The following is a 16,710-nucleotide window of genomic DNA, read 5'->3' as shown; positions in this document are numbered from 1 at the left end:
CCATAGGCCACAGTTTGCCCATGACTGTACCAGTCAAACAAATTGACCCCAGGACTTATTCTTTGTAAGCCTAGTACTTATGCTATTGGTCTCTTTTGCCGAACCACTAAGTTACGGGGACGTAAACACACCAACATCAGTTGTCAAGTGATGGTGGGGTGACAAACACAGACACACAAATACATACATATATATATATATATACATACATACAACGGTTCTTTCAGTTTCCATCTACCAAATCCACTCACAAGGCTTTGGTTGGCCCAAGGCTATAGTAGAAAGCACTTGCCAAAGGTGCCACGCAGTGGGACTGAACCCGGAACCGGGGTTTGTTTTATTATTATTATTTTATTTTTTCCATGTGTGTACATGTGTGTTTCATTCGGTTATGTGGTATTGGTGTAGTGTTTGAAGTTATCTCTGGTTTCTCTCAGGTTGGCTTTTACTGTGTGTTATTGGGTTTGTGTTTTATGTTGCCTTATGGGATATGTTTTTTGCAAATGCATTGCTCAACTTGCTAAATATAACAGCCAAATCTCTCTACACTGAAAAATATATATTCAATATATTGGATAACTCAAGTCTTGGATACAGTTACTAGAAAAGAGTATTGGATTATGTGAATGTTGTTTGAAAGATTCAGTTGAGTGTATGTTGTATATGGGGTATATAGTGTACAAGGTATTAAATATTTATATCAGTGTAAATCTATATTTCTTTACTGATTTCTGTTATTTGTGTTTATTACAGATATTCTATGGTTACAAGAGATGATGGCTGCACAAGAGAAAATCTCTCGCCTGGTGTGAAGCAGTAATCCAAAGAGTAGCAGCATGCAACACTGTCCGATTTATGGTTTTATCATTCAATTCAAGTCAGCATAGAATGAAGAATGAGGTCACCTGTATACAGTCTGTTAGGTGTGCTTTCACTCATTACCATTATCAATTCTGTCCATGGAATTACGAGCAATAGAGACAACATTACCAGCAACCAAGTGCTGGCACCCAATCCGCAGCCAATCCGAGATAATCCACTAAGAAGTCCATGGACAACACATTGTGCAATAAACTGCACATGTGATGTGGTTTCTTATGCCAACTATAAGAATCTAAAAACAATTAACTGCAGTAACATCAATTTGGTTTCAATGCCAAATATCTCCAATAACTTAGCACAAGCTTTTCTATTGTCCAAAAACAAATTTAAAATTGTCCAAGAATTACCTCACCTGAAAAATCTGAAAATTCTTGATCTCTCCTCCAGCCAGATTAGTAAATTTAACAGTCACTGGCAGTTCTTCCTTTATGGATTACTTGAAGAATTAAATTTACATAATAATTTATTAAAAACTTTGCAGGATGGTGCTTTCACAGGACTGAAAAACCTGAGGGTATTAGACTTGTCTTATAACCGGCTGCATTTAATTGAAAAAGATGCATTTGGAGGACTGAACAATCTTCAAGTCTTAAATTTAGATGGTAACGGATTAACATCAGTGAACCCTGACTGGTTTCAGAGAATCAAATCTGTTAGTGAGCTCCTTTTATCAAAGAATGATCTGAGAAAGCTGACCGATGATCTATTCAGAGAGTTGCCACTTCTTTCAACCCTTAATTTAACTGGCAACCAAATCAGAGTGATAGAAGTAAATGCTTTCCGAGGGTTGAGTAAACTGTGTGTGTTAAATCTGTCCAATAACCGACTTACTAATATCCCTTCACAGGAGATAAGATTTTTGCCCAGCCTGGATATTTTGATATTAGATGCAAACTCTTTTGAAACGGTAAAGTCAGAGGAATTTCACCATCTCAACATAAGTGAGCTATCACTAAGTTTTTTACCCCTTCTGAAAAGTATTCAAAACAATTCATTCCACCACCTGCCAAAACTGACTATCCTGCAAATGCATGATAATAAAAATTTGCTCTTCATCCATCCAAATGCCTTCAGCCAGGTGCCGAATCTCCAGAAACTCTATCTGCACAATAACAAGTTGTGGGCACTACCTTACACGCTAAAAGCAAGCCTTCCAAATTGCACTAACATTCACTTGTATCACAACCCACTGAGGTGTGACTGTAATATCCACTGGATCATAAAGGAACTAGCTAGCACTGGTAACAAAAGCAGAATACAGTTCCACGATGCTAACAAAATCATCTGTGATTTCTCAAACAACAAAACACTGCTGAGTGAGATCCGTATGAATGAAATCCCAGAATCCTGTCCTCCGACAACACTTCCTTCATTTCCAAAACACTTTGAAACTTCTATAGGGGAACCGATTTCACTAGAATGTTTAGCCATCGGTGTACCCCTGCCGCAAATCCATTGGTTAGTGGGCAAAGGAGCCAAAAAGAACCAAACTAATCCGGAAAAACAAGCTGAAATCAATAATGGTCTATACTACGTCCGATTTGCACGTCTCAACAATTCAGGGAGTTACAAATGTGTTGCGGAAAATATCAAGGGTAATGACACAAGATCTGCGTCAGTTGAAGTCCTGTCAGGTCGGCTAAACATTATAACTGGCAAGACTTCCAATACGTACATCACAATCATTCTCAATGGAAGTGAGTCACTCATGCTACTGGACAAATATCAAATCCACTACAAGGAAAGTGTCAAAGACAGCGAGTACAATGTTATTTACCTGAAATCACGCATGCATCGTTGCACAATAACAGGACTGAAGCCACATACCATGTATGAGTTGTGTATTTTATACCAAATCAACTCAGAACTGTTAAAACTTCATTGTATAAATGTAACGACAAAACTTGAAGGAGATAAATCTGGTATTACCAAAATTGTAGATGTCAAGGTGGTGATGGGAATTATTGTGGCAATTAGTGTCACACTTACAGTCATCTGCTTCATTGCAGTTGCCAAGCGCTTCCGGAAAAGAAAAGAATATGAAGAACCATTCGGTCATGACAGAATGGAGCCTCTGTCCCATATTCCTCTGGAAAATCTTTACCATCCTCCCAGCACACCAATCTGTTCATCAAGGACATCTCTCATCTCACATTCTCAAGCTTGACCATTTCAAAATTTCCCAAAGTTCATAAAACTCCATGTGAAATTTTCTAAAGAACGCACCAAATTTTCCAAAACCTTCAATGCAAAGCTATAAATCAAGGCAATAATAAAATGTGTTTTGTTTGTAATGTCCCATAAAAAGCAATCTATGTAACTAAATACATGTACCAAACTATTTCTTCATCTGATAAAAAAATATATATATATGAATAAAGATTTTCTTCTAAATCTTCTTGGATCTTTTTTCTAGCAGTTGTACATTCCTTTTTTTTTTATCTCAAGTTAGCATCTGAGATGTTAGATGATAGCCTAAATGTTAGCATGCTGACAAGTTGAATGCTAATATTATAACTACTTAAATACTGGTCAATTGATAACCTAAATATTGTGTCTCGACAACCTAAACATTAGCATGCCAATAAACTAGAGACCAGTCCTGATGACCTAAACACAAGTGTACTGGCTTCTTAAACACTTAAAGTTATGCCTACTTAAACACTGGTCAATTGAGAATCTAAACACAATATGTTGATAACCTAAACACTAGTGAACTAATAACTGTGACAACAAAGTGCTTACAATGTAACCACCAGTGTGCTAACAATTTAGATACTAGTGTACTGTCACTGCACTTTTTTCTGTAACCCATTGGGGAGGTTCAAGCCTAGTGGTCAGGCCCACGTGACATATGTTTGTGAATTTATGTGGGACACAGGACTGTGCGCTGTCTCAGAGCTGACATGTGCAATGTTATCTCGTACAGCCTAGAGGGAAATTTGTTCTCGATTTGGAGTCAACATCCACGAGAAGTGTACTGACAATCTACCTAAACATTATGTTATCAGTGCTGTGATATATGTTTATGTTTAAACACGAATGTATTGACAAATTAAACATCAGTGTACTGGAAACTTAACCCTTTAGTATTCATATTACTCTGTCAAATGTAATGCTTCGTTATTCATATTGTTTTGAGTTAATCATGCATTATCTTGTAGCTTTGAGATTTTGATGATGTAATTGTATATTTTTAGAATCACATTGTAGGGTAGGTGTGAGAGGCCATGATCTGGTCAATTTGAACATAAAATAGGTAGAATATTTGGGCCTGATATGGCCAGTTTGAATATTAAAGGGCCAAACACTGCAATGCTGACAACCGAAACTAGCACTGCATCAGTTATGATGACAAGGGTTCCAGTTGATCCAATCAACAGAACAGCCTGCTCATGAAATTAATGTGCAAGTGGCTGAGCACTCCACAGACACGTGTACCCTTAACATGGTCCTCAGGGAAATTCAGTGTGACAAAGAATGTGACAAGGCTGGCCCCTTGAATTACAGGTACTACTCATTCTTACCAGCTGAGTGGACTGCAGCAATGTGAAATAAAGCATTTTGTTCAAGGACACAATGCCCCACTGGTTTTCGAACTCATGACCTTATGATTGTGAGCCGCATACCCTAACCACTTAGCCACACACCTTCACCTAAACATAAATGTGCTAACAACTTAACAAATATGATGGTCACCAAAACATTGGTAAGCTTTTTATCTTAAATGCCAGTGTTAATATTTGAATACTAGTCAGCTGGCATCTTAAACAATATCTTAAACAATATCTCTAACTGTTATCTTTCACTTGTTTCAGTCACAAGATTGTAGCTATGCTGGGGCACCAACTTGAAGGATTTAGTTGAACTAATCAACCCCAAAATTTATTTTTATTTTTAAGTCTGGTACTTACTTTGTTGGTCTCTTGTGCCAAACTGTTAAGTTACAGGGATGTAAACAAACCAACATTGATTGTCAAGTGGTGGGGAGACAAACATTAATACAAAGACATATACACACAAATATGTATATAAGGCAGGGTTTCACACAGTTTCCATCCACCAAATTCACTCACAAACATTGGTTAGAGCTATAGTAGAAGACACTTGCCCAAGGTGCTGTGCAGTGGGACTGAACCTGAAACCACAGAGTTGCAAAGCGAGCTTCTTAATCGCACAGCCATGCCCAAGTGGACTGTTTTTTTATCAATTAGGAAGGAAAACAGTGCTCACGGCCCTTTTCAGGACCTTTAAAATGGGTGAAGAGAAAGCAAGAAGGAATCTTCAAACCAGGGACCAGCCCTGAATATTTGCACGAGAGTAAACTCCTCAACAGAAGATTCAAAAGCTAGTTTGTAAATATTAAACCAGATAGCAGAGTAAATCTAGCAACCCCATAAGCTACTATGGGATTTGAATTCATGATGCAAACAGATGGAACAAATACCATAAGGCATCCTGGTGGACACTCCAAGAGTTCCCCCAATCCACTACTCTAGAATTGATTCTTTTTTCTTCTTTTTTTCAATGAAGCCCTGATAGACGAAAGACTAAGTTGACCTTGGCAGGATTTGAAATCAGAATGCAAGGAGCCAGGATCAATATCACAATGCATTTTATTCGAGACTCCAATGACTTATATTTATATCATTGGCGCAGGCATGGCTGTGTGGCAAAAAGCTTACTTCCCAACCACATAGTTCTGAGTTCAGTCCCACTGTGACACCTTGGGCAAGTGTTTCTACTATAGCTTCAAGCTGACCAAAGCCTTGTGAGTGCAGTTGGTTGATGAAAACTGAAAGAAGCCTGTTGTGTGTGTGTGTGTGTGTGTGTGTCTTCCACTACCACTTGACAACCAGTGTTGGTGTATTTACATCCCCTGTAAGTCAGTGGTTCAGCAAAAGAGACCAATAGAATAAGTACCAAGCTTAACAAAAAATAAGTACTTGTGTTGATTCATTCAACTGAAAATTCCTTAAGGCAATGCCCCAGCATGGCCACAATCTAATTACTGAAACATGTAAAAGATAAAAGATCATAATGAAGTTAATAATCTTATTGCCAAAGATGCCATTTCAACAGTATTAATAACCAGCTTGTATTGTCATAAGAGAGCAGAATATATGACTTACGTTTTAATACAAGATGTATGTATATTTAGTGCTTGTCATCATGTTTGTTGTTTTTGTTGAGCAGATCTATGATCAAAGATGTTCCACTTGTGACCACCAACCCTTTTGGTTATCCATAACTAAATTATCTAATGTGTCCTTGATATTTCTTCTTTTTTTTTTTTTTAACGCTGATAGAGGTACAATCTGAGGAAAATTTTTTACCATTTCTATCATGTCACATGACTACACAGGCTCTCTCATTGGCTCATCATATTCATGTGTTAAAACAGTAAAAATTATGATATTGGTTATAATATGATAAATGCAATGATATCAGTTCAGTATGAAAGACATTATGATATCAGTTGTGATAGAAGCGAGATTATGACATCAGTCACAACATATCGGATAATTTAACACTGCATTACAGAATAGTAAATGTTATGACATCAATTATAGCATGGTAGACATTGTATATGCTGCAAGAAGCAGATATTGCAGCATTGGTCAAGAAGATGAGGATATATATAGATCTGTACTAAGACCTTTTGCCGATTCTATAAGTCTTCATCTTCTACCCTTTCTGCTATTCAATATCTTTCCATTTATCATCCACCCTCTTGTTCACTGTGCTATGTCACCTGTAATGAAGGAAAATTTTAGATCTATTCATATGCAATCTCCTCTACCACCATCCATATCTCACTACTTGTCTCTCTCTCTCTCTCTCATCTTTCTACCTGAGTAACAAAAGATTACATTATCTCTGTTAGTATCCAATACATCTTGTCATTTACCCTCCTGTAATGCTTGTCATCATTCCCCTTCCCTCAGGTCACTCTCTCGGGTGATATTATTCCCTTACCACCATTATTCTGACTACCCATTACACACACACTCTCTCTATATATACTGCTAGCTACCATTCCCACTTTCTCTCCCAAGGTCACTCATGTTGATATCCATCACACTCTCTTACCTTTACCCATTTCCATGACAATCTATCACTCACTATCTCTTTTACCAGCAACCATGTAGCTTCCATTAGTTTCTCTCTCTCTCTCTCTCTCATTACTGTTTTTCCCATTTCAGTCTCTTTTTCTATCATTCAGCTCAATCATTTTATTTTCCTGCTTCATACACACACCTCTTTCTCAAACTTCAGCAATCATCATCTTTACCCACACTATGATCTCATTGCTTAGAACAGTGACAAAGAGTTATGTGGACTCATGTCTTTCAGGGTACGAGGTAATCTCACTGGTGTTGGAGTCACAATAAAATGCCCCCAACATGGAGAGACTATAGAATCCAGAAAACCCTTTAGTCGTGTCTTGTCAAAGACATGATAACCTCTCTAATGCTGGTGCCATGATAAAATACACCAAGTACATTCAATAAAGTGGGTGGTAACAGGAGTAGCATCCAGATATTAAACTAAACCAAAAATTAAACATACAGGCAAGATATGATCCTCCAACCCATCTGTGGAAGCAGTAACTCACAATAAGGACTCAAACTATAATGACCTATCAAACCCATGTCAACACAGTGAACAGACAAATGATGATGGTGGTGGTGGTGGTAGTGATGATGATGATGCTGACTGTGACAATGACAATGATGATGGTGATAAACAATCACCACATTAGATCAGTTAGTTATAACATGGCTAAATTGACAGATGCTGAAGCACACCAGATATTATACCACTTACATAAGTTATAACATGGCAGGTATTATGATATCAGTTATGACATGAAAAAGTTATAACAACTGTTACAATATGATGGGTATTAAAATAGTAATTGTGATAGATAAATGGTAGGATATCAGTTACAATACAGGTCTGAAAAAAAGGTATTATATCAGTTACAATGTGTTATGCCAACAATTGTGACATGACAGGCATTATATGTGTTACGATATACTAGATATTATAGCATTTATAATTTAGTGTATAACATCATTTATGAAATGACAATGTTTATGGCACCCTCCAAAATTTTATAAATACCAAGACATCAGTTATGATAGAGTAGACTTTATGACATTGGTTAAGACATATAGATGTTATGACAGCAGATAAAATGTCATGACATCAGTTATGATATGGTGTGTAATATGACATCAGTTGAGTTGTGGTCAGTGCTATGATAGCCAATATAAAATAATAAAAGTTATGACAACAGATAAAATATGATAGATATTAATACATCAGTCATGATATAATAGATATTATAACATTAGTTGAGACATGGCAAGTGTTCTGACATCATGGTGAGTGTTCTGACATTAGTTAAAGTATAACAGGTGTCAAAGCATCAATTATGGCACAGAAAATATTTTAACATGAATTAGGATAATTAGGATACAGTACATGTTATGACATCAGTTAATATATGTCAAGACACACTAATTTATTACATGAAAGTTATAATGTCAATTAAGCTATGATAGAACTTGTATGAAAGAGAAGTCATAAGAAAGTATCAACTTACATTAGTGAGACCACTTCTCCACGGATGTAGTGATGGTTCTTAGCTTTCCATTTGTTGAGAAAGACATAGTCAGAGGTTCTTTGACCTTCTGGGTTTAAGGCAGGCTGTAAGTAGAAATGGGGTGATTGCAGGAACAGAAAACAGATGATGGGCAAGTGAAATGAGGATAATATAAAAGAAAAAAAGAAATAATACAGAAGGGATTCAAGTGTAAACAGGAAAAGGGTAAGAACAGGAGTGGAACAAAGAGTAACATAAAAGGAGGACAAAGGATAACACAAAAGTGGAGCAATGAGAAACATGGGAATTGAGTAAGGGTAACAAGAGTGGAGTAAAGAGTAACACTGGAGAGGAGCAAGAGTAGCAGGAGTGGTGCAACAGTAACATGAGTGGAGTAGGGTAACACATAAGTGGAGCAAGGTTAATAGGAGTGATTCAAGAATAACACATGAGTGAAGCAAGTTAACACGAGTGGAGCAAGGGTAAGAGGAGTGGAGTAAAGAGTAACATATGGGCAGGGCAAAGGTAACAGGAATGAGGCAAGACTAACAGGGAAGAAGTAAAGGTAACACAAGAGTGGAGCAAAGAGTAACACAAAAGTAGAGCAATTTCACATAGGAGAGGAACAAGCCTAATACATAAGTGGGGCAAGGGTAACAAGGTAATTGAGCAAAGGTAACATAGAAGTGGAAAAAATAGGAACACTGAGAAAGACAGGGTAACACAGGAGTGGAACAGAGGCAATACATATAAATAGCCAGAGTAATGCAACAGGGCTGAATGGAAAACCAGAAAAAGGACAACAGTGACACATAAGAAGAGTAGAAAAAACACATGTGAGGAATAGAATTATTACAGGACAAGAACAGAAGTAACATGGGCGAGAAACAATTAATACAGATAGGACCAAGAGTAAAATGTGTGGAGAATAGGATTGTTGTTGTTAGCACTCCGTCACTTACGACGTCGAGGGTTCCAGTTGATCTGATCAACGGAACAGCCTGCTCGTGAAATTAACGTGCAAGTGGCTGGGCACTCCACAGACAAGTGTACCCTTAACGTAGTTCTCGGAGATATTCAGCATGACACAGTGTGACAAGGCTGACCCTTTGAATTACAGGCACAACAGAAACAGGAAGTAAGAGTGAGAGAAAGTTGTGGTGGAAGAGTACAGCAGGGTTCGCCACCATCTCTTGCCGGAGACTCGTGGAGCTTTAGGTGTTTTCGCTCAATAAACACTCACAACGCCCGGTCTGGGAATCGAAACCACGATCCTATGACCGCGAGTCCGCTGCCCTAACCACTGGGCCATTGCGCCTCCACAAGAATAGGATTAATGCAATCAGAAACAGGGATAATACAGAGAGGTTTAGAAGGAACACAGCAAAAGATTAGAGAGGAAGCAGCAAAAAAAAAAGGGGGGTAAGCAGAAGAATAAGGAAAGGGGTTTAAAAATAAAGGAGTTAATCAGCGGAACAGGTGTAACACAGTCTTATCCATGTTCTTCTCCTAACAAATGGCAGTAGAATAGGAAAGGAACAGGATTTATACAAGTGAGAAACAAGGATAACGCCAAAGGAGAGAAACAGGGGTAATATTGAATACAAACAGAAGTATACATGCACAAATGGGTAACAAGATAAAAATAGGAGCAGAAGATGGCTAACACAGAAAATGTACAGAGGTAACCCAAAAGAAGAATAGGACTAAAATGGGGGAGGATGAGTAATAGATCAAACAAGAGTAATAGAAGAGTGGTGCAAGGATGATAAGGAAAAGAAATAGAAGTACTACAAGAATGGAGAAGGGTAAACACTACAGGGTAGTATCCAAACTATTACAATTTGACATGATATTGAATATATTATAACATCATTTGAGCCAATGTGAGAGCCTCCATGTAATTGTACAAACTGCTAGAAATAGCAGCCAAATTTCTCTCAACTAAAACTTTACCACCTTAAATAAGGAAAAGGCAGACTTGATAATGGAGTTCTAAATATATCCCTAAAAAACAATGGTCAGGAAGTCATTCAACAAATCAACTAAAGTTGTAGACATGTAGGACAAGATAAGATGTTAACCTATATGAAGTTTACACCTTGAAGCTAAGACTAAGACCACAGAAATATTGAAAAAGACAATAGTTTGCTGGTAATTGTACCCATATTACCAAATGCTTGGTGTATGCTTTTGATGGTTCAAGCTCAAATTTCAGCTTGAAAGTGAACATTTGGTAGAATGGAAATTGTTATTTCTCAGCCAAGTGAGTTCACCATTATCAAAGGGAAGGAGCTGGTAGAAACAAACCACTTTACCTCTCTGGGAAATATTGGGTTGTCCGGAAAGTTCGTGCCGATTTATAGTAGCTTACCTTTCGACTTATTTGCCATGAAACCACCTCAATTCTGGGAAGAGGGTATTTTCAAGTTAAAGGAAAGATGGAGATGCATTGTGCAACAAAATGGTTTATATATGGTTAATTAAAAATGTAATCGCAAGTATTTATTGACCTTTTTCTTTCCTTTAAAAATCAGCACAAACTTTGCAGACAACCCAATACAATCATTAATGATGGTGAGCTAAGTGATAGATTAGACTACAGGAAGAGTAAGGTCAGCTTGGAATTCGAACGGTTCAGAGAGCAACTGTAGAACAACAAACATATATCAGCCCATGTGAACTGTGTAGTATGTTTCGGCTTTCAGCCGGTTATGGTAATGAAGGTTCCAGTTGATCTGATCTCATGAAATTAATGTGCAAGTGGCAGAGTACTCCACAGACATGCATACCCTTAACACAGCACGACACAGAATGTCCCCTCTGAATTACAGGTACTACTCATTTTTGCCAGCTGAGTGGGACTGGAGCAAAGTGAAATACAGTGTCTTGCTCAAGGACTCAATGAGCCACCAGGAATTGAACTCATGACCTTACAATTGTGAGCCGAATACCCTAACCACTAAACAACATGCATTCACTGAGTAGTATACTGAGCAATAATATTATCCACCCTGTTATACAGATCAGAGGTATGGATGATACACTGCAAAAACATACAAAGAATTGCATGTATTCCTGATGAAATACCCAAGTCAGATCGTAAACATGAAATAGAAAGATGAGATCAAGAACACTCCCATCCAAGAGAAAAACCAAGCTTCCAAGCATGGAAAGGATATTAGTTTAATGAGACCTAAGCTAGCTTGGGAACATCCAAAGAATGGAAGAAACTCAGTTACCAAGACAAATACACCACTCATAGTTGCCTAGTGGTAGTAGAAAATAAGGTAGGGACTGACTAAGAGACATGGATGTAGCTAATATAACATGAAGAAACTGAACATTGATATCCACACCCAGGCACATTGGGGAGTTGCCAGGGAGGATAGGGAGAAGTCATGGGTCTAGGGGCCCAATGCTAGATTAAAACTATGTTTGTTGTTGTGGCATGCTGTCAATAAATAAATACGACAGGGCCAAGTACATTGAGTTCCCCATGGGCCCTATAGTGTTCCTAAGACTGTCCTGCCCACATCTGGAGCAGAGCAACTGAGAACAGAAACCAGCAGACTGACTTCTGATGTGACTCCCAACATTTCATCATTGATGAATTGCCTATGTATGTATATAAACATACTCCTAAGATGTTTATATGTAGCATATCTTCTATACCTCTACTCTATATAAGAGGATGAATAATACTCTTGGTCAGTGGTCATGGACGGAATGTCTTTTATCAAAAGTCAGCTTGATCAGGGTTGATTTAGAGTGAAACAACAATAATCATGACACCAATATACCACCGTACTACACTACTACATATTCATAGTCTGTCACCATACTGTACATCCCACATTGTATTACCACACCACTCTATCACCACAACAGACTAGTGTATCAGTACACAACTACCTTATCACATCTTTGTTCTACCATACAATAGTACACCATCATACAACTAGAATACCATCTCACCACATCTTACCACTGTGTCACAATATCATTGTTCCACTGTATGATCATATAACTAGTGCACTTCTATACCACCACACCAGTACAATACCATCCCCCTTATCTCTCAGTTCAGATAAACATAAAGTAAGCATGTACACAAAATAGATGCAACATCAATAGACTCACTCATCCCAAACGCTGTGCTAGAATACACACCACTAACAATAAGTGCAAGTGAACAGTATGCATCATGTTCTGACTAAGTCCACTTTGCCTACAACTGCTGTAGCACCACCAGCATCTACAGAGACAATGAAGGGAATACAACACATCCAGATTATCACATTGCACTCCGAACAATTCCTCCCTGAATGTTAGAGTATGCAGTATAGTCCTCAGGTAGGTAGAGACATGGTATAATTGGGAAGATACCTTTGTGAGTTATACTTTATCATTCAGCCAATTACTAACTGCATACCATGTGACTGTTAGATTAAAACTGACCTAAAATTGTACAACAACAACCACCCCTATATCCATATACCATTACACTGCACTGAACTACTAGGGAACCAGTAAATTCCATGAAAGAATTTAGATTAGACCACATTAATCTAAATAGGGCCAGTTTTCTGGTTTCTCTGGAATATATATTCCTCCCTTGACTGGATGCTGGTCTATCACAGCATTACTTACTTTTACCAGCTGAGTGGACTAAAGTAACGTGGAGGCACATGGCTAAGTGATTAGGGTGTTGGACTCAAAATCATAAGATTGTGGTTTCAGACCAAATTTACAAAACATTTGGTTTAACAAAAAACTATAACCAAATGTAAGAGAATCATAAGTGGAGTTATTTTGATGGAGGACATCTCCAGCCTGAATATACAACAGCAGCAGCTGTGGTCAATACAGTCCACTAACTAACAAAAGAACTACAGCCAGTATTGATCACTAAATAATAAAGCAGATTCAACCAGTACTGACCAACCACAGCAGCCACTGCTATCAGTATTGAGCACTAACCTCTTCCATTTTCGTAAGCAATAGTACACAGTGTAAGAGATGCCATGCACTCAATACTGGCCAATCCACTATCATCATTGATTCTTATCCACTGCAAGGTCAGCAGCTTTGCTAAATCTAAAATTGCATTTCACTAGATCCTCATTAACCTTTATGAGAGAGCACCTCTGGTTCCATGATGCAAAATTTTTGTTTTAATTTTATCTTTTTTTAAAAAATCCCTCCATCAAAATTTTGTATGAACTTTTGTTCTAAACACTAGCTTAATAACAAGTTATGTTACGAAATTCATTATTTTTGGAATTAATTGAAACAAAGGCAATGTATTTCAATAGAAATATTGTAATAGAAAGGTTAACTTGTGAAGTGTATGTGCTTTGCAAATCTCCTCAAACACGATATTACTCAGTAACTTGGTATTTTTTAGTGATTTAAAAAAGTGATCAGAGATATATTTGGCTTTTTGGAAGCATACCAACTCACCTGAGACCTTCCCTGGTTCTACGATACAAAATTACTGGTTTTAAAGTATTCAAATTTAAATTATAATATTCCATTATAATTTTATCTGAAAACCATATGGTTATATTTCAAACATCAACTTAATAATAACAAAGTTAATTAGTTTACTAAATCCAAATTATTGATTATTTTCAAAATTAATTGAAACACATAATCAGTGTATTTCATTAGAACTCTGGTCACAAAAGGGTTAATCTTTTTTTAACATAAAATGTTATCAGTTGGAAAAACCTGTATATTTACAGTTAGCTGTTTATTATTTATTTTAAATGAACAGTAGCACTGGCCACCAATGGCTACTAACTAATACAGCAACAACGGCCATCAAACACCATTTATTAACACAACAGCAATCAATACTAACTACTTGTACAAGTGACCAGTACTGGCATTAACCCTTTTGTTACTGTATTTATTTTGAGATGCTCTGTGTTTCTTTCAATTACTTTGAATATAACAAAGAATTTAGTAAAATAACTTAGTTATCATTGAACTAGTGTTAGGAACATAAATTGTGACTAAGGTTTGGTGGAAGATTTTAATTCAAAACTTATGAAAACAAGACATTTGTACTACAGAGCCAGAGCCGGTTTCAGCCGGGTTGGTAATGAAAGGGTTAACTTAAATAGTAACATCAGCTAACATTGAGCAACAACAGCAGTGATCTCTAATACAATAAAAAAAATTTAAATTCTTATGATGTAAACAACATGCAAGCTTCTAAAACAGATAGAGAAAATTCAAAGAGTTGCTTTGTATAATGGTAGCAAATCTGTCATGTTCACAGAAGATGTAGGTTTGAGTCCTAGGAGCAGCCTTCATCTTTTTCCCTACAAGGGGATTTTTAACCCAATATTTTACATGCTATTATTTATAACTTCTTATTTTTTGAGTTCCACTGTTAAAAAGAAAAGAACAATTTATTTCATATTTATTAAAGTTTCTAAAAAGAATTAAAAATTCTTACAGTGTAAACACACCTAAGTTGTTTTAAACAGAGTCAGAAAAAAGAAAAATGCAGTAATGAGTTAACATTATCTGAAATTAGAGGAAAAGAGAAACATTCTAAAAAGTCAAATTATGATGAATGCCTCTTAAATTATCCAGTATTTCATAATTTCGATATTCATGGGCAATGTTTTGAATTCCAGCAGTATTATCTTTATATTTCTTTTTGCAATGAAGAATTTCTGCACCAGCAATATGCTGTTCTATTATTACTACATCATCTCTTTGATTATTCCTTTTTCAAGATTTCTCCAAATTTCCAGATTATAGGATAGGATTTTTTAATCTTTGAATTTCTTTTGCTTTGTTAATTAAATGTGACATATTTGCTCTGCAAATAAAAACATTCAATATTGAGAAGCAATCATCATCATCATCATCATCGTTTAATGTCTCTTTCTCCATGCTAACATGGGTTAGATGGTTTGACAGGAGCTTCTGAGCTAGAGAATTGTACCGGGCGAAATGCTCAGCGGTATTTCGTCTGTCTTTACGTTCTGAGTTCAAATTCCGAGGTCGACTTAGCTTTCATCCTTTCGGGTTTTTGCTCAACTTGAATAGATCATGTTTGATGTCAGCAGGAAAAAAACAGAGGAAACGTGAGGAGGTAATTTGATGGATGAGGGGATCAATGCTCTAGGGAAGAAGAATTGGACATATGGTTATGAAATTTGCTTCCCAGCCACATGGCTTTAGATCCATCTCCCACTGTGTAACACTTTTGGCAAGTGTTTTCTAATATAGCTTCAGGCCAACCAAAGTCTTGTTAATAAATTTGGTAGACAGAAACTAAAAAAAGCTCAATGTGTGTGTGTGCGTGCATGCATGTCTCGCTATGTGTGCATCTGTGTCTCTTTGTCTTGAGATCACACAGTTGCTGTAAACGTGAATCATTGTCATACAAGCGGTGCTGTTTGTTTCTAGTCTTCCATTAAAATATATCTGGCAATGAGGAAACACATGAAGGTTAGTAGCAGGAAGGGCATCCAGCCACAGAAAATCTGCTTCAGTGAATTCCATCTGATTTATGCACGCAATGAAAAGCATGCATGTTATAATGGTGATTACAACGATGATAGCAATAAGGATGGTGACAATGATGATGATGTTAATTAACAAAAAAAATAGAATATGGATTTAGAGGGAGCTGATAGAAGAGAAATACTTTAAGGGATTATAAAGGACAGATAGAGGAGAGCCAAGTACATGGAAGAATTAATAGCAGAGTTGTGAAGACCAATAGTGTCTATACAGATTAATAGAGTTAAGAGATATCTTATGGTAGAGCTACAAAGACTAAAAGTGTGTGCAATAACTGATGGCAGAATAAAACATCTTACAGTGAGACAGAGAGAGAGAGAGAGAGAAGGAGAGAGTATGAAAGTGAGAGACGGGGGGGGGGAGACAGCGAAAGTGAAAGTGTGGTACACAGAGGGAAAGAGAGTAAGAGAAGGTGTGAGTGAGAAAGAGTGTGAAAGAGAAAGGAAGAGAGAGTTGGGTACTTAACAAAGAATTAATCAAACATAACAATTGTCAAAATAAAAAGACAGCCAATCCCATTCGTGTCATTATATAAATTAATTATTTTTTCTTCTCATATTTTCAATTAACAGATTTGTTTTTTGTATGTGTGTAGTATTTATAAATATGTATGTATATATGTATTTTGATAGTTTTTCTTTTTTTTCTTTTTTTTTTTT

General features: G+C 36.8%; 2 protein-coding genes across 3 annotated transcripts in view; one reads left to right on the top strand and one right to left on the bottom strand.

Annotated features, from left to right (window-relative positions):
* Nucleotides 1-3,276, top strand: part of LOC106879667 (leucine-rich repeat neuronal protein 1) — a 67,681-nt gene extending 64,405 nt beyond the window's left edge. For both annotated transcript variants that reach the window (XM_014929336.2, XM_014929337.2), the window contains exon 2: nucleotides 754-3,276. In XM_014929336.2, coding sequence (XP_014784822.1) covers nucleotides 896-3,049 — 2,154 coding nt within the window. In that variant the 5' untranslated portion in view covers nucleotides 754-895 and the 3' untranslated portion in view covers nucleotides 3,050-3,276. The remainder of the gene's footprint in view (nucleotides 1-753) is intronic.
* The window catches only part of LOC106874002 (mitochondrial inner membrane protease subunit 2), a 423,321-nt gene that overhangs the window by 389,299 nt on the left and 17,312 nt on the right, over nucleotides 1-16,710 (bottom strand). Inside the window, exon 3 of the mRNA XM_052967466.1 lies at nucleotides 8,498-8,601. Within this exon, the coding sequence (XP_052823426.1) occupies nucleotides 8,498-8,601 (104 nt within the window). The remainder of the gene's footprint in view (nucleotides 1-8,497; nucleotides 8,602-16,710) is intronic.

This window comes from Octopus bimaculoides, chromosome 4 (genome assembly GCF_001194135.2).
Source record: "Octopus bimaculoides isolate UCB-OBI-ISO-001 chromosome 4, ASM119413v2, whole genome shotgun sequence".
In the NCBI taxonomy this organism is placed as follows: domain Eukaryota; kingdom Metazoa; phylum Mollusca; class Cephalopoda; order Octopoda; family Octopodidae; genus Octopus; species Octopus bimaculoides.
This window is presented reverse-complemented; position numbering and strand designations above follow the sequence as displayed.